Source organism: Chenopodium album, chromosome 3 (assembly GCF_948465745.1).
Source record: "Chenopodium album chromosome 3, dcCheAlbu1.1, whole genome shotgun sequence".
Taxonomy (NCBI): domain Eukaryota; kingdom Viridiplantae; phylum Streptophyta; class Magnoliopsida; order Caryophyllales; family Amaranthaceae; genus Chenopodium; species Chenopodium album.
Genome location: NC_137836.1, coordinates 84,799,023 through 84,821,256, shown reverse-complemented (window position 1 = coordinate 84,821,256; position 22,234 = coordinate 84,799,023). Strand labels below are relative to the sequence as shown.

Genomic DNA, 22,234 nt, shown 5'->3' with positions numbered 1-22,234 from the left:
TCACTATCAGATCTTGCAAGTTCTTGATGCACTTAGTGCTGAAAAAATTTGGAAGTGTTCTTCAATTAATTTTTGTGGTTGGAAATTGCAGAACCGTCATACATTCGAGAAGCCTGTAAAAATCTACAATTAGGGTGATTTTGAGATATAATTCTATTTGCATGGGCGGACTCTGGTATCCTTAAGGGGTACTCCATTGCTGTGTTAGTAGTCGTCATGGTTCATGAGTCTAAATGAGTAAAGATTTTAACAGCTTCATCTATGTGTAATGATAAAACCTGAGTTAGTCGGAACATTATGCAGTATATTAAAAATAAATAAATAAAGGAAAATGATGGATCAGGGAAGCCTGGGTAATATTTGGTCTCTCCACTGCAGATGATTCCTCTTTCTAATAACTAAAGGATACCATATACTAATTTCTGCTCTCCTAATGAACCATAAACTATCATACTTTAATATTTCCATATTTTCTCTATTCTCAACTTGAGAATAGAGAAATCTCAACTCATACTTTATGTTTCCACCAAACGTAAATCCATAATTACTTGCTTTATAGGAGTATTATACTACGTATTACTTTATATAGAGGGAGTATATATGGACACCAACTATAAAAGGTATTTAGAGAAAGTTTGTAAAAAAAAATATAAAGAAATGGATAAAATATAATTTCACATAACGGAATATAGAAACTAATTTTAGAAACGAATGGAGTAGAAAATAAAAATTAAAGTTACTCCGTATTTCATAGGCACAGTACACTTGCAACCAAACTATCTGACCTCAACCCATTTTTCAACTTATATAAGCTCTTATTTCAGAAGTGCACTATTACAACCAAACTATTTGACTTCACTGAGTACTCCTGTCCCAAAATCATTCTAATTTACCTCAGGCCATTTTGCCGAAATGTAAATCGAGTAGTTCTGTCCCAAAATCGCTTTAGAAGACATAAGACCATCAGTCTTGAATTCCAAGTTGTCTTGCAGTAAATCAACACCAACACCATCAACTATTAAGTTTACTTTTACAATCAGCGAGGAATTCTGAGGCACACAAACCAAAGATTTTGACAACGGCAATGAACCATCTTTTTCAAGGTAGTTTATAGGATCATCTAAACCTTTCTCAAATAGAACACTTTGATAATATTTCATATCATAATTAGTTGAGTATTCATGGTTGCTATAACGAGCAACAATAGTTCCATAAAACTTGGTGGGTAAGTTCAAAGCATTATCATTACCTTTAACCAAAACCTTCACTTTAGCTTGTACTCCACCATAAATAACTATATAATGCGCTGCTACAAATCCATGATTCCCTCGAATAAGAGAACATATCCGTTTGTTATACCATGAGTCGGACAAGTGGACTACCCACCGGGTATGTCCTTCAATAAACACATTACCCTCAACATCTTTGAGGTCAACAAAAATGCCAAAATCGTCCAGAGCTGAAAATCCATGACCACGACAAAATTGGACCTCGATTTTGTCAAAACAAATCTGAGGGGAACACTGATCTCTTTTGAACAAATTACAGCGGCCATGACCTTCAACACTGATACTTCCATATAGCTTGAAGGGAGGCTTCAAATCATTGCTACCAACACCAACTGAAAACACCTCCACTAGCGGCGTGGGGCTAATGTACATAGGTGTCTGCGGCAACCTGGTAGTAAAAAATCAGTCCCTCTTATAGAGAAAATTTTAAAGGCAATAGAGTATAAAATAAGAGGTGGTTATAAGAAGCGGTATGAGTTGCTGGCATGCTGAAAAGGGAGGTGTGGGTGTGGAGAGCTATAGTCATGGTTTTGTTATTTGAATTTTAAAAATAGTAATCCACCACCCCTTCCTCCTTCGGTCCTCCCTCAATCACCATCTCCTCTCCCCCTCTTCCTTCTCTTTATTTTGTCACCAAATATAATAGATAAGGGTAATAACAGTCCTTAAAACATATATGACTAATCTCTAAACAAAACACTAGTGGCATGAGAACCTAAGAAACCAACAAAAGAGAGAGCAACCTACCTAAAGACTGATGAGGGTTGTGGATCATCAGGAAACTGCAGAGAGAACAAACATCGAAAGTCAATTGAGTATAAAACTACTAATAACCAAGTAAAAGAACAAAAACAAAACAAAAAACAAATACCCGCTGCCTTTTAACCAGTTCCTCGAGCTTGCTCTCTTCATTCCCAGGGGTTAACACTTGATTCAAATTTCGTTTCAGATCACTTCCTCTATAACGTTGCTCATATGCATCACCCCATTTTACTCGCACTCGAATACGCCCATTTTCTCCCACTATATCCTTCTTTATTTGGCTGCAGTCGTCAGATGAAAATCCTAAGACCCCATCAACTAATCTGCTTCCATCGTTAAACTTGAAATCCACATGGATTTTAAGGGGAAAGTTCGAAGAAGCTGGCACAGCAACCATACATCTTGATAACTCGATAAAATTTCTAGACTTCACCCGTACACATTGACTATGTGGCTTATTTAAAAGTATACTTGAAATAGTAGTATTGTCTCCATAGGAGCCACTGCCAGGAAAATCGGTGTGTGCAGCAACAGTTCCATAAATATCAGCAACATCATCGCTATTTTCATATCCAGAACTATCATAATCTGCAAGATCAACACTATATTCATCGGGATCATAGTCTATTGTATCATAATCATCATTCTTGCTGAAAAATACCACATCCACAGAAGCTGTCAATGCATACGGGAAAGTGGCATAATGTATGGTCACAAACCCGGCCTGACCTACAACATCTTTAGCCCCATGTCCTGAGTAAAAGGTTTCCTTATAGTTGAAACTCAAATTTCCAATCGCAATGGCAGCATTGTTTCGCGCCCTGTCCCTTAGATCCACCTCAATAGTGACATATTCATGGGGTATAATGACACAACCATCCTTAAGTCCAATTAAGGACAAATAACGACTGTAGCCAGCACTATTCGGCTTAATTAACTCAGGGTCGTAGTGTTTTCGATTGTAAAGATATACAACATGACCTAATCCATTAGTAGCCTTAATAGTACCATATATTTCACAAGAATCACAATCAGAGCGCTTAGTATTCACGCTAACAGAGAACACCTCGAATAAGGGAGTAGTATTCATAGCATAATTAGGCATACCATCATCACCAAACAATTGATATTTGGATAAGCCCCTCTGTACATACTTCTTATCTGTTTTGTTATTCACCTCCATATCTGTAAATTTAGTAGCACTATGAAAATACTAATCTTATCTAATTGAAAGCAAGAACAAGGGTTTTGCTTAAATTTTAGATACGACAACAAAACTAATTTAGTAATAGGGTTCTGCAACACATTAGCAACCAAATTTGATTCAATTTTTCAAATTACGCACGAAAAAAGCATATGAATTAAGAGAGAAAAAGTTGTAATTTAATAGACCCATCCTGACAATCAAATTAGCGAAAAAACCCTAGAATAATAAACAAAAACCAAAAATTAATAAAAACCATCTTACCTCGTACGCTGCTACAATGGATGATAGAACTTTCAGAAATCGCTTCAGTGGAAAAACTGGAGTCCGCTTCGTTAGGAAACTGAGGACAAATAAGGAGGACAATAGGTCTATACTCTGTATATTACTCTGTTCGATTGTTCCCCTTTTCTTTTGAAAACATAATTCTATTTGACCGTGTTTTGTACTTTATAACTAATAAAAAATATATTTGTGTGATATCTTGTTAGATTCTTCACAATATATATTTTTAAAATATCAAATTTTCATAATTCTTGCTTATCAGTAATTAAAGATATTAATTTTTCTCAAAAAAAAAATTATAGATATTAATAATTGAATTTAACATTTAAATTATGAATCTTCAAAAAAAAACATTTAAATTAGAAAAAATTAGATTTAATAATCTCAATTTTGAAGCATTTGCTTTTAATATCTAAATTTGGATTATTATTTAATAATTCAAAATTTTTTGGGTATTTGCTTTTAATAGTCCTAACTCCCAAGTAATCGTTAACCTGTTAGAGCAACTCCAATGGTTGTAACTAGAGACTTGCTTGCAATTTAGAAAATATTATAGATATTAGCTTGACCATTAAATTAAATCTAAAAAAATTATTGGATCAAAAAAAAAATCTAAAAAATTAAATAAGCTTGCCAAAAAGATAGGTTGAATAACAAATTAAGGCTCAATTAAATCACAAACCTGAGTCTAACCATTGAAGCACAAATTAGATACAAAAGAAATTAGCTTAAATTTTATGTGGAATAACAAACTGATTTGCTAATTAGCTTACATTGGAATTGCTCTTCAAGAGGTTTTTTTTTTTTTTTTTTTAAATAGACACGTCTCACCGTGTGATTAATATAAAACATTTTAAAGATAAACATTTTTTTAAAAAAAAAAGAATAGTCCACAACCGACCTTGGCTTTCATCTAGTCTATTAACTATTACTAAAACAGAAGTTGCTGACGTCACTATGGCCCACGTGTCCCTCTCTCAATGAAAATTTTCCCGCCTGAATGCAATGATGATGTCATCTCTCTCTTTTTTTTTTTTTGGAAGAGTTATATATTTAACATTTTTGAAATTTATATATTAGAATCTTCTCCATTACAACTAAAACATATCAATTCATCTTAGGAAATTGAAACAATTTTAAATAGAACACTAATAAATGACCTCCTACATTGAACTATGAATTAGACAACGTTGAACAGATATTATATCATAATTTTGATGAAAATATCAAAATTTTAAATTACAAAATATAGTACAAATTAAAAATAGGTTTTATATAAGCACCTAGTTATTTACTATAATAGAATCTACCTTTTTGAATGACAACGGTTATATAATGTGTTTATAATTCATCGGTAATATCGAGTAGTTACAAATCAGTAGCATTAACAACGTCAGGTTGATACAATGTTCTTCAATGAAACTCCAAGCTCATTAAAATTTGTTATTCTGCTCCTTTAATAAGCTAATAATTCTTGGACACCAACTGAATTATTACTTTGTATCTCAACTCAAAATTTGGTTTGATTATGTCAAAATCTTCATCATTATTTACCTAATGCATTCCAAACCAATTTCTAAGTTATTGTTTTACGATAAACTATAACCCTTTTGGTGAACTCCCAAAAACCCACCAAACGTTTAACCGGTATAGTTATTCTAAACTTTATTGTATTAAACGTTTGGGAGTTCACCAAACGTTTGGTGGCTTTTTAACCGGTGTATCAATCATCAATACTATATACTAAAAGACACACCAGCGATGACACATGTCATCTCCTGGTGTGTCCTTAACTATTTTTTTTTTAAAAAAAAAATTAAAAAAATTAATTAATTAAGGAAACAAATCATTTAAAATAAAAAGATTTCACAACTCTTTCTAAAAAAAATTTAGGCAATTATAAACAAAAAATTACACTCTTAAAATAATTTGTGATCTATTTTAAAATAAGAAAAAGATTTTTTTTTTTTTTTTTGTCTACTTTTTTTAGTGGTATATTAGATGTTTCAATTAAAAAATGCAAATATCAAATCAATCTATCACATAATTTGTTATTCATCGACTAATTTATAATAATACTTATTAACCAATAATCTATAAGTATAAATATAACTATTGATCATCGTGCATGGCACGGGATCTAACCTAGTATATATATATATATATCACCAAACAGTAGGGTGCAAATAGGAAAATTAAGAGGTCAACGCCAGAAAGTTGTAGTCAATGCCGGAAAAGAGGTGTGAGGTTTCTTTAGTCAAAAAAATTATCGTGGTTGTTTTTTTTAACGAAGAATTGTTTAAAAGGTTTTTTCTAGCAAATTGAGGCATTTAAAAGGTTTTTTTTTTTAGGAAAATTTGATTTTAATAATCCAACCTTTCACCGATCTTATTCTTTTAATCCCACTTTTGATTATATATGATTAATCCCACCTTTACACCTCATTCTATTTCATTAGGCCCAAACCGGTCACCTACCTCCAATAGCAAGTTACCTTGCCATGTGTCATACCATGATTCGTCCAAATATTAGGATTTAATTTTTATTTTTCAAATTATTTTCAATCAATAATTATTTTTTATTTTTTTTTAGTTTTCCCCCTTCCTTCCACCTCCATCCTTTTCCTTCACCTTCATCAATGGCTGCTCTCTTCCCCTCCACCACCACCTCCCCCTTCCCTCCCTTATCCTAGCAGCTATTCCCTCCCTTTTTCCAGCAGGCCCCCCTCCCCTTACCACCCTTTCCCGGCAGTCCCCCTCCCTTCCCGACTGCCCGTCCTCCTCCCTCTTCCCCTCCCCCGTCCCCAACATTTTTCGACCACCTTTAGATCGAATTTTTGACCACTCCTCCCCCTTCTTATCCCTCTCCATTTCTCCAACCACCTTCCCTCTTCTTGAATTCCCAACCCATAACCCAAAGAAACCCCCAGCCCGATCCCTAACCAAGAAACCCCCCACCCCCTCTCGAAATAAATTAAACCAAAATAGGAGGGGAAGTGCGATTCTACCATAGAAGGGGAAGGGCGCGGGAAGAAGAGGGAGTGGTTGTAAACTGGATGAGTAAGGGTGGCAGGGGGAGGGACGGTCGAGGGTGGTCGGAGAAGGGGGTGGTAGGGGATGCTTTTTATTTTTTTAATCCATTATCTTTGTTAAAAGTTGTAAAAGAAAAAAAAAAAATTACCTAAAGAACAGGTTATCGGTCACCTTGGCCTAATGAAATAGAATGGGGTGTAATTGTGTAAAGGTGGGATTATTTATGTATAATTAGAAGGTAAGATTAATAGAAAAAGACCAGTGAAAGGTTGAATTATTAAACTTGAACAGTGCCAGATTGGACAACTTTTGTACAAGATGAGCATGTTTTATGTTGTCTAATTCCTTTACTCATTCTCAGGAAAAACAAGTATTTGTAAATGTGATTAAATACATTATCTACTGTACTGGGATAGTTTGCTGCCTTGTTGTTAAGGAGGGATAATGGATCATTAGGTCATATAGGGCTTTGGGCATTTTAATCCAAAACAGGTGTTGGTCCACCTTTGAGTTTCTTCCTTGCATATTTTCTTATGGACCAAAACACGATGAAATTGGGGTGGAACCCTCAATTGTTGGAATAAAAAGTCCAATGGGCGATTTGGTTCTACTGACTACTTTGTTTAGATTTCTAGGAAATCAACTTGAGTCCATATCAAGTGTGACTTAAATCAAACCTTATTCGAATTCATGATGTGGCTCAAAAATCTAATCTGACAACTCTAAAATTTTACGAAGATTCGGCTGAAAAACCCAATGTGAAAATTCTAATTTCAAGTAAATGAGGGAGTCGGAGAGATAATACTTCAATGAAATTGTTAGAAGCATTTTGTCCGAGTTCATTTTCTAATTATCTGTTAACTTTTGAACATTATGAAATCATGTGTATTTGAATACTATTATGTATTAATGCCACTACTATATATGTATTCTGATGTACCATGTACTATTATATGATGTACCTTTTTGTTTCCAATTAGGCCAATGAGCGCAAAAGATGTATTAATATCATAAATTCCTATATAAAGTAGCACATTGTGTTTTTTCACTACTTAAATAAGGGTGCATCATGTTGTATCACATTTCCGAGAATATTATACAACATTAAAGACAAGAGCCTTCGACAGTGGACGATTAACTCCATGTGAAGTGCAAACACAAGCCAAGAAAAATTAAGGCTAAGCAGTAGAGAGATATTCCTCTATTAGTCCATTAACTCATTGTCAAGTGCAAACAAAAGCCAAGAAAAATTAAGCCAAAAGGGCTGGCCACCCCGCACGCTTTGGCTGCCCTAGTCAAAATAAACTTCATAAATAAATAAGATAACTTTTTTTTTAAAAAAAAAAAAAAACATTCCGCCATTGACTTAATGAGAGGAGTGGCGACAGTAGTTTAGAGCTAGGTTTTTTAAGAGCACTTAGACCCATATCCAACCCAAATCCATAGGGTATAAAATTTTAGGACCCGAAACCTAAAATATGAGTCAGGTTTAATCAGACATGGATCGGGTCTTGTTAGGTATTAAAAAACTAGAGTACTACTTAATAGGAAAGCAAGTTAAGCCATTAAAGGTCTGTTCTCTTACGTTGAAATTCAGTTCAGTTCAGTTCAGCTGAATTCAGTTCAGTTCAGTTCAGTTCAGTTCAGTTCAGCTCCTAATTTCAGTTCAGTTCATTTCAGTTCAGTTCAGTTCAGCCGAGTTCAGTTCAGTTCAGTTCAGTTCAGCTGAGTTCAGTCAATGAGAACAGGCCCTAAGATATAATTATAGTTAAGAAATTATAATAATTTATAAATCAACTTTTTTTTTGGAAACAATCTAAAGATCAAATCACAAGTACTCCATGTATAACAAAATTAGAGCATTACTTGGCACACAAACAAGAAATTTTGGCACTCAAATAATGAAACAAGTGATTTGATAATCAACTATTAAATCTGCTTTTATAATTAGAGGCCACTTTCTGGTCAAAATAATAATCATCTCTATTAATCTTTTTATTGATAAATTGTAATACGATTGTTGTCATCTACACCCTCCGTTCCTATTTTTTTTTTCTCATTTTTGATTGTATGTATTTGTCAATGTATGTTTCATTTTGTCATGAGGGAGCCCCCTTGTTCTTTTTTTGGTAAACGTATGTTTATCTAGGGGATAAAACCCGTTACTTCAATGTTGTTAGTAAATTTACATACAATTGTGGTTTATCACGAAGATCAACTTGTATTTTCCCTGACTAATCTACTAGTGGCGTCAACTAAGAGAGATCAACCTACCAATCATCATTCAACAATGTTGGAGGTTGTGGATGAGCAGGAAACGGCAGAGATAAACATAAAACATCAAATGTAAGCTAAGACAATAAAACAGTATACCAATAAAAAAACGGAGAACAAAAAAAAAAAAAAAAAAAAAATATCATTACTTGCTGCCTTTTAACCAGTTCATCAAGTTTGTTCTCCACAACGACCATCTTTAAATCCAGTTAGTGACAAATAACGAGTGTAGCTAGCCAGCCCTATTCAGTTGAATAAACTCAGGGTTGTCGCGTTTGCGGTTGTAAAGATCAAACACATGACCTAATCCATTAGTGGCCTTAATAGTGCAATAGATTTCACAACAATCACAATCACCCAAAAACATACCAGGGATTGCTGGTATTTAGTTATTTACGCTGACAGAGTACACCTTGAGTAGGGGTGTCACTGGTATTTACCAGTTTTGTTATCTAGGTCCATATGTGTTATTGAATATTAAGCCAAAAAGTAGTTTGACATGAATTACAAGGTATTAATCAAAGTATCAAACAATCAAATTTCATAATCCAATTGACACATTTGGAACCAAATATGGCATAATCTATGTTACTTGGACTCTAGTACCCATGTCCGACACAAGTACGTGTCCAAGCGTTCGACTCGGCTATTTTGTGAAAAAATATCATGATTTTGAACTAAAAGTGAAGTGTCCGGGTGTCATACCCATGTCCGTGTGTCAAGAGTCCGACACGGGTACGTGAGATGAAATGAAGAGTCCGAGTAACATAGGGCATAATTATCAAAGTAGGCTAGAAAAACCATGTTAATAATTGTCTCGCTTAAGAATATACAAAGTAAAATAGCAATTTTCTACCAATGATCGATCGGATGACAATTAACAAGTTATTAGTAGTACCCTTTAAAAAAAAAAAAAAAAAAAAAAAAAGGAGGTTAGTATTACTCTTGGATCGCAATTATAATTTTTTTTAATTGTTGTAATTTATTGACAAATTTTCATTTTTTTTAAAAAAAAAGAAAAATTTGAAGCTTGTACGTGTACCAGTGTACGTCTACAAAATTTCATGCCTCCTTTAATTTGACTTAAGACCTAAATTTTCTCCAATAGTCCAATTTCCGCAACAAAAAAAAAAAAAAAAAAAAAAAAAAAAAAAAAAGGGAAAATAAAAATAATTCTCAGTTTTCCCTCCAATACCAAAACACAGCGCATCTCAATTCCTCATTTCATTTGTTTCCCCAAATTCTTCCGATTCTCCCCTTCTTCAATTCATCTAGAACCCTAATTTTCTCTTATAATTATACCCTAATTTGCTCAATTTCTTCTTCCTTTCACTACACTCTCTAATTACGATTTATTCTTCATTGATTTCTACATAATATACTTTACTCTGTGTGAAATTCCTTTCACTGTTTCTCCTAGCTTAAGCTTTCTCGCAATTTCACAATTTCCCCAAATTGCTGGAGTTAGGGTTTCAATAAATGCTGAGATTCTATTGCAATTCCAATTTTATTTGGGGATAATTTCCTTCTGCTTATTATGCTCAGGATAAGCAGAAGTTAACCCTCTTTTTTAGGGTTTTTCTCTCTCCTTTGAATTATTACTAGTCATTATTCTTTGTCGAATTTGTTTGGTACTTTACTTGGTGCTTTCTGAGTTGTTTGGATCGAAAATGTCAGATGATATGTTGATCCATTTCTCTTCAAACTCATCTAATCAGTCTGATCAATCCCTGCCCACTAAGATTGCTAAGCTTGAAGCTCGTTTAGTGGGCAAGGGATCGATTTCGGGTTCGGGACCCAGCTCAATGCCCTTACCTGCCCAAACTGTTTGGCCTTCTGCTGGTTCGTCGAAGTTCGATGCTGTTGATAATGTACCTGAGGCATCGACTTCTAGTGACTCCGATGAAGATGTAAGTGTATATTGTTGGCTGGTTATTTTGTTGATTATATCGGATTGAAATATTAAAGTTTTGTATATGAATATATGTTTCGAAGTTGAATTTATGCCAGTTTAATTTGATGCAATTGTGATTTACTCAAATACGAAATGTTCTTTGAGTTATGGTTAGGATAGGTATTAGGTAGTGCTGTCATGTAGAAACAGGAATAAGCAGGATTGATGATAGTTGCAATTCTTGCTAGTAGTAATCTGTAATTATATTGAATGAATATGAATATGAAAGTTTGAAAGTATGAGGAGTATTCTTTGTTGCTTAACCAATCAGAGAAAGAGTTTTAAAATAAAGAACTAAGGTTTGTATAAAATAACCATAGTACATACAATTGGGATGTATGTTGGTCAAAATGTTTTGTCGAAATGAGTTTTGTAGGGCATGCCAGTAGAAGAGTTACAAGTATCTGGAAATATATATGCGCCAAGTGCTTTATTGAGGTGTTGTTGATGTTCAGAAACTTTCTGCTTATTCGAGAACTATTTAAGTAACCAACCAACCAATTGTCATATACTTCGAGGGTTCTTTGTAAATTTGATGGATGTTAGCTTGTTTAGTGGGAAAACAATAGGATTATTCCTATAACGTTATGAATTCGTGTGATCGTATTGTGCTATTCAAGTACTCAACCAATTCCCTTATGTTTGGTCTTGATCCTGAACTTTCTTCTGGAAGTTACCTTGGCAACATCTTACTAACTACTCCGAAACTTCCTTTAATAAAAATTACTTGTAGTTCCTATATATCTAAAATTTTGACCCTTGATATTTGCTCCCAGGAATTTTTGGTAAAAGTGAACAGATGTAAGAAAATCGTATATAAAGTATAAGAGATTTGAGTAAAAAGGTAGGTGAATATAATCAAAGAAAGAGTCAGTAAGTGGAAATGTGTAAATTTTGAGAGGTAAGATAATATGCAGTTGCCAAATTGGAATACAATAAAAGTGGTTCATACTCTAATGCAACACCCCGATATAGAAAATGAGTCAAACAAACGGTAGGAAAGCTTTCCCATGGTATTGGTAGATGTAAGCTTTCTTACTGCAATCTTTAATTTATCTAATGTTTTATGTTGGATACTTTTATATAAAAAAAGATGGAAATAGAAGGCTGTTTTGTGTTTTAAGAGAATAATGTAAAAACGATGGAAATAGAAGGCTGTTTTGTGTTCTTAATCTTGAAAAAGATGGATAGAGCACCTCTATGATAATTTTAATTGTGAGGATAATATGATGCTAAACTAGGTCAAAGACGTGATCTACAAGTCTACAATAGTTTTTTGTATCCAAAGTTATTACCTGTTTCCTTTTTTTTTTTTGAGGGGGGGGGGGGGGGTGGTGGTGATTGTAGGAACGGGACTGCGTAGGGGTTGTTTGAGTTATGATACTTGTTGGCATGTTGCATGAATCTTGAACGCTTAACTTACTTATTTTTCATCAAACGATGCCTTATTGCCTTACATATTTAAATTATGCTCTTCTCATGGAGGATATTCTTGCCTTCTTATGTTACAGAGTGGTGGAGAATTTCTCATACAGGCAAACATTCGGAAGCGCCAAAAACTTCAGGAGGACAATAAATCTATTTTGGATCATGCCGAGGTAGTTCTTTTCCTACACTGTACTTAGATTTGATTAAGAAGTCTTGTATAAAAGATTAAAAAAAAAATGATTTGATAAAGAGGAGACCTGTAATACGTATAGTTTTTGTTTTTTATATGTGGGCATTTCAAACTTGAAACAAACTAGGTTAATTAAGTAGACATGTAGATGAAAGATTGCTATTTATTTGTTAAAAATTTTGGGAACTTTTCCACCTTGATTTAAAAAGGGGTAGGGCCAAATCAGTCTGTGATAAAGCTTGGGGGCCCTGTATAGCTGGTTTGAAAACTAAATAAATTCTAAAAGTTTGCATCATAGAACATTTAAACTGCATGCAGCCCAAATCTTTAATTCCAAGTCTTGGTTGATGCCACTATAGGTTATACTCTGCCAAGTTATGATCTTCATTTCTCCTTGGCCATGAACTTTCAGGTTTTGCATCAAGTTTGGCTCTTGACTGTAGATAAGGTATATATGTTTAGGCCTTAGTGCTAGATTGACCTTTTCTTGAAACATGATAAATTTCTGTTTGTTACCAATCTGTAACCTAGGTTGATTAATTGCTTGTCATGGGATTACTAATTACTAATGTAATTTAATGCTTCTATATTGTGTTCTATTCACATACTCCACTTTAATCACATTTCATGATTTATATTTGTAGAATCTTGTTAGATTTGTTGCAATTCATACTTTACTAAAATCTTATTTTTACAAATGCATAACTAGAAATGTTAACAATTAAAGTATTATATTGGCAAATGTGAAAAGTGAAAATGTTGCAACTAAAACAAAACAAAGGAAGTATTTTAGTGTAACCAGATCTTTGATGAATGTGTAAGGTTGACAGTAATGGAAAGCCAAAGGCTGTGGAAGATATGCCCCACAAATCTGGTGCTGATACTAACAAGAAAAAACAAGGTCGCGGTAGACCTCAAGGACCGACTGGCCGTGGCCGTGGTTCTAGATCAAATGATCATCCTAAAACCCAGACATCACCATCAGCTGTGTCATCTGCAAATGGCCAGATGGATAATTCAAATTATAAGGTTTGGCACATCTTCATACACATAGCTTCATTCTACTAATATCAGGTTTCACTAAGTAATCCAATGTTTGAACATTCTGCTAATGGTTTAATTAAGTATTTCAATGTTTGAACATTCTACTAATATCAGGTTTAATTAATTTATTCAATGTTTGAACCTTAGTGTTGGATTATATCACTTTTCACTACTAAATTTGAGTCAATTTGCAGGATATGAGAAGTCAAGAGTTTTTTGCAAATGGCAACCGCCCTCAGTCCAAGGTATGTTTTTATGGTCACTTGTGTCTAGAAGACAACTATTTATACTCTTCCAGCTTCCACTTCGTTGCACTCATTTCTTGCAAACAAAATTGGGGGGTGGGGAGTTAATGGAGTAGGAATTAGGTAAACAGAGAAATCATAGCCTATAGGAGACTAAATGAAGAAAGAAACATGTGACTATTAGAGCTGCATATTTCCATGGGCAACCCTTATGGAGAAGATAATATTTCTTGTGGCCTTGTGGCGTTGTGGGTATGATGTTTACATTGAAGTATCTCATTTGTATTCTTTGTTCTTTAAATATAGGATGATCTAGCTTGCTTGCAAAGTAAGGTTGCCTCTTTGGAAGAGGAGCTGCGCAAATCACGCGAAGAGGTTTCTAATTACCAGAATCAATGCCATCAATTAGGAAAGGTGAATCATAGTGTTTATGGATGTTAGTTTAAAAAAAATTGCTTCTATGTGCGAGGAACTTATGCTTTATTTTCATTATTTATTAGGAGCTCAAAGAGCACAAAGACTGTGAAGAAATAATGAAGCCAAAGGTTTGTTCTTCCTACGCTTCATTCCTTGGTGCCTAAATTGTGCTTTCTTGCTGTTTGTTCTTGTGACATAGTTAAGACTTGAGAGTAACTAAAATATGTCGCTTTACTTGTTTGATATTATGAGCTTACTCATGCAGCGGACAAAAATCATATCAGATTTGCTTATATCTGTTTCAAAAGCTGAGAGAGAAGAAGCAAGGATGAAAGTGCGCCAAGATTCATTGAGACTCGGCAATGTCGGAGTGATAAGGTATGTAATTACCTTCAAGAGATTTTCTTATGTCATTTCCTCTCCTGTGTGCCAAGAAGAATAGTGATCAGTAGATGAGTGTGCACTTTTGATCAATTGTTGTTTAAGATGATTGTGTTCTTAAAGGGCAATTTGTTCAGTGTTGAATGTAGTTCTTGAGAATGAAAATTGAATCATGTTCATGAATTCTGGTGGGTAACTGGCTTGTTAAGTTGCCTAGGATACATGTAATGAGATCTCTATCACTGAGATGTTCTCTCGTCCATTAACATGTTGGGATCAGGGCAAATGATATTGTTATTAAAAGAATAGTGTCTGATTCTTCCTTTAGGTGTTTGATCTACTTAATAGATTTCCTTGAAAACTAGTCCTTCGCTCCTTCCATTCAATGTGTTGGAGTCCATAGCTGAGGTTTTATTAATTATGGTTCTGTAGAGCATTAAGTACATGCATTTGTTGACATGATCTCCTATTGAAAAGGTATAACCTGTCAAAGCCTTTATAATTTAGGCCTTTTAGGGATGGAACTATAGTGGGTATGCTTTGTTTTTTATGGCCTGCTGGCATTTATTATTTTTTTCACTGCTTGACTTGTATGTAATGATAAGGGACTCCAAATGCTCTATAAAGTTCAAGAATATTGATTGACCTTATGCAATAGTAAAATTTTGTAATTACTGATGTCTTCTGGTCCTAAGTCCTAACCTCTTCCCATAAAGTAAGAGGAGTGATATTTGCACCATTAAGATTGCTCGCAGTGGATGAATCCCTGGAAGAACTAGACTGTACAGTAAATTCCCGATGCATTATAGACTTTGTCTGGGATTTAATCACACTCATGCATTAGATTAAGGAAGAGATCGGCTCTGACAGTTTGTTATGGGAAAATGTACTTTGACTAAATTAATGGCAGTGCATAGACGTCTTGCTGGAATAGGATATGGAAAATTTTATCCATTGAATATCTTATACATGCTTGAACTTGTTCTATTCTTGTGTGGATGATGCTAGCGGCCTAGCTCTGTGTTGGTTATAGGGATGCTTGCATACAGCATCATAGAACACCAATCCGAGCGTTAATTCCAAAGATAGGGTTGGTTAACTGAACCAAGATATTATCTTCTATACTTGTCAATCATGATTCTCTCCTTCCATTCCTTTCTAGCCAATGTTGTATGCTTTTGCTAACCCAAGTTTTTCATTTCCTTCTTAACTCCCTCCTTCCAAGTTACCTTTGGTCTTCCTCTGCCGCTTTTGAAATCCCCTTGATCCTAGCCCTCTACTTACTTTACTGGTGCGCCTTCTGATCTTCTGATTGTCTGCCCAAACTAACAATCGGTTTTCCTTTACTTATCCTCTATGTATGCTGCTCAACATTCCTCCTGTTATCTTCATTTCAAATTCTGTTTTTTGATGTGTTCCCACCAGGGGTGAGCAGAATCAAGCACCATGAATTGGTCAAAACCGGTTTTTGGGAATTGGAACCGGTTCGGGTAAACTGGTACCCAGTTCAATTTCATTGACCAAGTTATTAAATAAACACCTGCTCCACCACCGATTTTCATCACACCACCTCTCTCACCCTCCCACTGAAAACCTGTCATATCATCCTCTTTCCACACTCCCTTCTAAACGACACAAAGCGCACCACCACCATGGATGAATACTAAAAAAGAATACCCTTAATTCTCCAAAGTTCAAATCAGCTCAAGATTAGCACTCTTATAGGGTAATGCCAATTATACCGTTTAAAATGTGTATTTACATATATACCCTCATTAATATGTACAAGTTTTTTAATGAATAGTGTTTGGACAATTATACCCTCTAAAATATTTAATTATGTACTTATTTGCTCTCATGCATTAATTTTAGTTGTCTTGGACATTCATACCCATAAACATAGTTGTTTACATATTTTTTGTCATTAATTCTGCCAACAACTAAATTTGTGATTAGACCAAGCCAAAAAAGCTTCTAGATAAGACTAGCTATGTGCGCGCATCGCGCGTGTTAGCTCCCTTAGTTTAAAAGAAATGATAAACTAAATAAAACATTATTGGCTTATCAAGAAGAAAGGTAGCCGAAGAGACTTCCCATACTGACCTTCCAGTTAGTTCCACTTCTGGAGCGAAGCTGAGCACTCGGGGCATAAGGGCCACGTGGTGATTATTAACATGCGCTTTTCAATCCCATATCTTCTCACCTCCGGTCACATGAGCTTTCGAGAGCCCGGTCTGGATCTAAACGAAAAAGGTAAAAACTAAAATACAAATCTCCATACAAATAAATGAGTAAAGACGAAAATGCAAAGAAAAAAAATAGTAAGCTGTAAGCCTATATTGAAAATGAGATGCTTATATCTGACTTGTGAGTTGGTATTCAAGTAAAAATGAATGAATTGTGAGGTTGTTTACGGGTGTGTATTATTGTAGGCGGGGTAGGTTTAATTATAGTTTGATATGTGGGCTGTGTGTAGATGCAACTTTAATATATTATTTCTAGTTTTTCACATTAGTACCGGTACCTAGCGGAGTAGAGGGTACCGGATCCAAAATTCCAAGATTTGGAATTGGTGCTAGATAAAACCGAGTCCCAAGTTTTGGATTTTGAAGGATTTGGAACTGGTTCTCACGGGTCCAATTCCGGGTCTGGACTCTGGACCCGCCGGTTCCTAATTGGTTTTGGGTCGGATATCAGGTGCCTTATTATTATGCTCATCCCTCGTTCCCACACTTCCATTCCAACATATGTGCCTCTGCTATTTCCATCTTTTTTAATATGATCCTTCTAAAATTTATGACCCATATAACAAAGCTGGCTGATAAAACTTTCCCTTTAACTTCAAAGGCAGTATACAGTGTCCTCAACTATTAGTAATTTTGTTCGTTCTTTATCTTTACAGGGCAGGAACTGTAATATCTGAGACATGGGAGGATGGGCAGGCACTAAAGGACATCACTTCTCACCTTGTAAGTGCTGTGAAAGTTCTTCCATTGGCAACCTTTATTTCGCCGTGCCTCATTTTGGCTGGAATATTGTTTGCTCCATTTTTTTTTTCACAATATACTAATGCTGAATTTCTTTTAGAAACAATTGTTGGAGGCAAAGGAAACAGTTGAGAGGCAACGGAAATTATTGAGAAAACGGCAATCTGGTATAGATTTATTTTATTCGAGTAATGATTTTTTAGTCCTTTATCCCGCTCAATAATGGGTTCCATAATGATAGTCTAAGAGTAATAAAGCTTTTGTATATATGTCAAAACAATATGATATGCAATCTCTTTGTCTTTTTGTTTAGTAAATGGCAATTTGGATTGGTCCAAAGTGGAATTTTATGTATAGGAAAATAATATATACAGCCCTTAAGGATGCAATTAAGAAGTCAGAAGTAACATATATTTAGGTTAAATCACATATTATTTACTTCTAGCAAAACTGGAAGTTAGATGCTTATATACAGGCCAAGTGGTTATACAGCCTCGAGGGCTGCATACGTAATTACCCTTCTTTATAAAATTTTATCTAAAAATGGCACGTGTGACAATTAGGTCTAGGTGTCCGTGGAAGAAATATTTACTGCAATAAATAGCTGGGCCAGTAACTTTTTATACTTAAAAAAATCTGCAATTAATTGATATCAGAACTCAATTGGATGACCTATTGTCACTCAGTTAGATGTACTAGTTAATCAATAATGTGACTTTAGTCGCTTGATGTCAACTTCTGTCACTCAAGCAAGACTTCAGTTGGTCTATCAGATGAATTGATCTGCCTGATAGGCCTGTTGTCCTAGACTTAACATTAGTTGACTTTTTGTAACTTCACGTGAAATTAAATGGGAGGCTTTTATCGGTTTGAAGTGCTTTTTAAAAAAATAAAATAAAAAAGAATTGCTGCTTCCGCTGACAACTCTTCCTGTCTTCCAGTTACTCATTTTGAGAATTTGTTGCTATAATGTTCATCAGCAGGCTTTTGTATAAATAGTTAATTCTTGTTATTTCATTGTTAACCATGGTTGAATTATATGGTGTACTTACCGCTTAGGCATTAATGTCAAATTTCCACGTGGTCAAGCCCCTGGGTCTTAGCTTTATTTTTCCCTTCCCACATTCCTGCTCTGACAGTATTCCTACACATCGAAATTTGTGAATGTAAAGTTTAATGATGAAACAAAATTTATAACTGTCACGTTTTTTTTTTTTTTTTTAATTGCTTATCAGTCTTTTGGGTGTCTAATGTTTCGTGCAGATAAGAGTGACGGAGGTGACTTGGAGTCGGGTACCCAAGAGGAAGACTATTTTATTCAGGATGAAATCTATAAATCTCGTCTAGCAAGTATCAAGAGGGTACTTCTCCTACATTTTAATCTTTAAAGTTTCTGGATTTTACAGTTGCAGCTTACTCTATGTTTGTCTGAAGGAGGAAGAAGTGGTATTGCGGGAGAGGGACCGTTATGAGTTGGATAAGGGTAGGCTTATACGTGAGATGAAGCGCATAAGAGATGAGGATGGTTCTCGTTTCAACAATTTTCCGATCCTAAATCGTCGATATGCCCTTTTGAATCTCTTAGGCAAAGGGGGATTCAGTGAGGTTTACAAGGTTTGTATCTTGATAATAACAGAAGTACAGAATTGTCACCTGCATTGCATTTCATGATAGTCTTCTAAGGGAAAAATACGGAAATTTCTTTCTTTTGTTTTTCATTCTTTGCCTCTATGGGCAATGTGAGCATATAACTTTTTGCAGTGATTTGAAGTAAGAAATTTCCGGCAGGCTTTTGATTTGGTAGATCATCGGTACGTGGCTTGTAAGCTTCATGGTCTGAATGCCCAATGGAGTGAAGAAAAGAAGCAAAGCTACATCAGGCATGCTATTCGGGAGTACAACATTCACAAGACTTTGGTACATAATAACATTGTTCGTCTTTGGGATACCTTTGAGATTGATCAGAATACATTCTGCACTGTCTTGGAGTTTTGTTCTGGTAAACTAATGTGACTTCTGCTTTGAATTAGTACAAGTATTCTTTTCTTCAATTCAAGCTTTAAATCTTTATTTTCTTTTTAAAAATGACACACCTTTTTTCAGGCAAAGATCTAGATGCTATTCTTAAGATAACACCAGTATTACCAGAAAAGGAAGCAAGAATAATCATCGTGCAGATATTCCAAGGTCTTGTTTACTTGAACAAGAGAGCACAAAAGATCATTCATTATGATTTGAAGCCTGGCAATGTTCTTTTTGATGAGCTTGGAGTTGCCAAATTGACAGACTTTGGTCTGAGTAAAATAGTTGAAAATGATGTTGGATCGCAGGGCATGGAGCTTACTTCCCAAGGAGCGGGTACCTATTGGTGAGCCATGTTGGATATAATACATTTTGTCTAAAATATCATGGATGTGGGTTCTCTATAATAAGATTGAACAATAATACAACTGACGTAATGAAATGTGTGTTCTAAGTGCTTTTCTCTTCTCGTGTTTATGGAGTTATGACAATCTTCTTCTTTGCTATGTTTAAGCTTTCAAATTGATTGTATGTGAGTTTGCTACATAGGTTAACAGTAGTTTATACTGATCTAGCATCTATGAATTGCAATTGCATTATTTTAACTACAAAATTATGCGTGTGGTTTGATGTTTTTGGTTGTAATGTAGGTTTGTTTAGCTCTTATAAAAAGTAATTTATGCCTTTCGTTATGAAATCTTTGTCAAAAAAAAAAAAAAAAAAAAATCCCCTACAAAAATGATCTGTAACTGTAATAATTTTCAACATTAATGATTTTTTAAATTGGCTTTTGTATAGTTGTGAACTCTTCTTGATCTTAAATAAATTACAAAAATCAAGTTATTAAATGTTTTATGTTTACTAAACTTGAACTTATTGAGGCTCTTCAAATGGTATTTAACTTGTGCATGATATTCCCATTCCCTGGTATGTGAGTGTCTACATTGTTGCTAGAATTTGGTCAGTCCAATGGTCTCATGGTCTGAAAGCAGTGATACCCATGAGTAGCATATATACATGCAACTAGGGAATCGGTGCTGATCTCTAAATGCAGAGGGTAGTATTTCATTTTTTAATTTTTAATTAAGGTAACTTTCATTTGTCAGGAAGCAAAATTTTTATACTTTTATTTTATTTATTATTTGCTCAGGTATCTGCCGCCTGAGTGCTTTGAGCTTAACAAGATACCACTCATATCCTCAAAGGTATGCCTGTCTTTGATGTGTTCAATTGTAGATTTAAGCTATATAATCTCTTTAGTCAAATCCATATGGTATCATGGACTATTGGACTTTTGCGGCTTGCTTCTTAACTGCTGCTCATTGGGTGCAAATTATGGGTGTTACTATGGTCGTCTGCACTAAATACTCAATTGTCCTTTTTTTTTTTTTTTTTTGGGAAAATGTTCATCTGGCCATTTTCTGACTCCAATGCTTTGAAACAGGTAGATGTTTGGTCAGCCGGTGTTCTGTTTTACCAAATGCTTTTTGGAAGACGTCCTTTTGGCCATGATCAAAGTCAGGAACGAATTTTACGGGAGGATACCATTATTAAAGCAAGAAAGGTGGACTTCCCTACTAGACCTAGTGTCTCGAGCGAGGCAAAAGTAAGGCCACATCTTTTTCAAGCAATGATCCCATTGGATTTGAAATGTTGTGTGTGTAACAACCTGCCATTCCATGTCTGTCATAGATCTTTTTATTTCTGTCTTATTCTCAAGCAGTCAAGTCTATTTCTGACATTCCAAGTTACCAGTAAAATGTTTACGTTAGTGTGGGCTGTTAATTTCCCTTCCCTTCTGTGGGTGGGTCATTAGGCAAAGTGGTTATATAACAGTCTAACTACATATTGCGAGACTGGAGTGACTTTTTCTATTTTTGGAGTGGTTTCTTACTTATAGAAGGGTAACTTTTAGTGGCTTTGATTAATCTTAGCGTGAGATAATTTCATCCTACTTTCTTTAGTTATTAGGGGTGTTATTTACTGATCTGTGAAAATATTTCTGTTTTGAACAATGAGCATAACCGCTGTCTCTTTCTCTTGATCTGTAGGAATTGATACGTCGTTGTTTAACCTACAATCAAGCTGAGAGGCCCGATGTATTGAGTATCGCTTTGGATCCGTATTTAACATATGCAAAGAAGTAATTGTTATAACCAAGAAAGTTGTGGAGGATGTGGCCAAAAGAGAGTTTTTCTGTCGAATACTATATTTCAGACATCTAAACGGCTGAAGGCTTTTTTGTATAGATTGTGCATAGAAGTTGAGAATGCGCAAGCCTTCATTATTTAGCATATTTTTTGGTACTTCAAAAGATGTTTAGTAATAGTTACCTAAAGTGAAACTTATATTGATATTTGTAAATGTGGAACAGTGGAAGTCTGTTTATTTCTAATGATGTTGGTGGCTTTATGTTTGTCTATAGCAAGTTTGGGGAGCTCTCATTTATCTTGATGATAAACATGGGGCATTTATCTAGTGGCATTACAGTAAATATATCGAGTTGGAAAGTGTGCTAAAGTGTTAATTTTTTTTTTATAAGCTTTAAAATTAAATGGACTGCGTTAACTCCTTCATCTTCTTCCTCCCCCAATTCACACCGGTCTGCCATTGAAGGATTCAAAGCTTTCCTTCACCTCCCACCTTCTTCATCCTCGATCACTCACCCTACACCTAAATGCCGACCACCATTTCCAACGGCTTTGTTGTCGAACCAAAAG

The 22,234-nt window shown here is 34.8% G+C and overlaps 2 protein-coding genes across 4 annotated transcripts; one reads left to right on the top strand and one right to left on the bottom strand.

The window, feature by feature from the left end:
• Positions 1-658: 658 nt before the first annotated feature.
• LOC145621097 (uncharacterized) lies at positions 659-3,586 on the bottom strand. The gene is made up of 4 exons (XM_081675834.1): positions 3,520-3,586; positions 2,161-3,236; positions 2,037-2,071; positions 659-1,677 (listed from the first exon to the last, which is right to left on the bottom strand). Exons 2-4 carry the CDS (start codon positions 3,232-3,234, stop codon positions 885-887), a joined length of 1,902 nt encoding a protein of 633 aa, XP_081531960.1. The 5' UTR covers positions 3,235-3,236; positions 3,520-3,586; the 3' UTR covers positions 659-884.
• A 6,435-nt stretch (positions 3,587-10,021) lies between these two features.
• Positions 10,022-21,926, top strand: LOC145624689 (serine/threonine-protein kinase TOUSLED-like). 3 transcript variants are annotated; one of them, XM_081677777.1, is made up of 17 exons: positions 10,022-10,756; positions 12,312-12,398; positions 12,831-12,866; positions 13,241-13,447; positions 13,657-13,707; positions 14,014-14,121; positions 14,208-14,252; positions 14,390-14,502; positions 17,408-17,474; positions 17,593-17,659; positions 18,756-18,853; positions 18,927-19,106; positions 19,281-19,491; positions 19,596-19,860; positions 20,665-20,719; positions 20,959-21,120; positions 21,566-21,926. In XM_081677777.1, the coding sequence occupies exons 1-17, from the start codon at positions 10,517-10,519 to the stop codon at positions 21,659-21,661; spliced, it is 2,088 nt and encodes a 695-aa protein (XP_081533903.1). In that variant the 5' UTR covers positions 10,022-10,516; the 3' UTR covers positions 21,662-21,926. The 3 variants fall into 3 exon arrangements, with proteins under 3 accessions (XP_081533903.1, XP_081533905.1, XP_081533906.1); XM_081677779.1 differs by lacking the exon at positions 12,831-12,866; XM_081677780.1 differs by lacking the exon at positions 12,831-12,866 and having other exon boundaries at positions 10,720-10,756; positions 13,249-13,447.
• Positions 21,927-22,234: the final 308 nt, after the last annotated feature.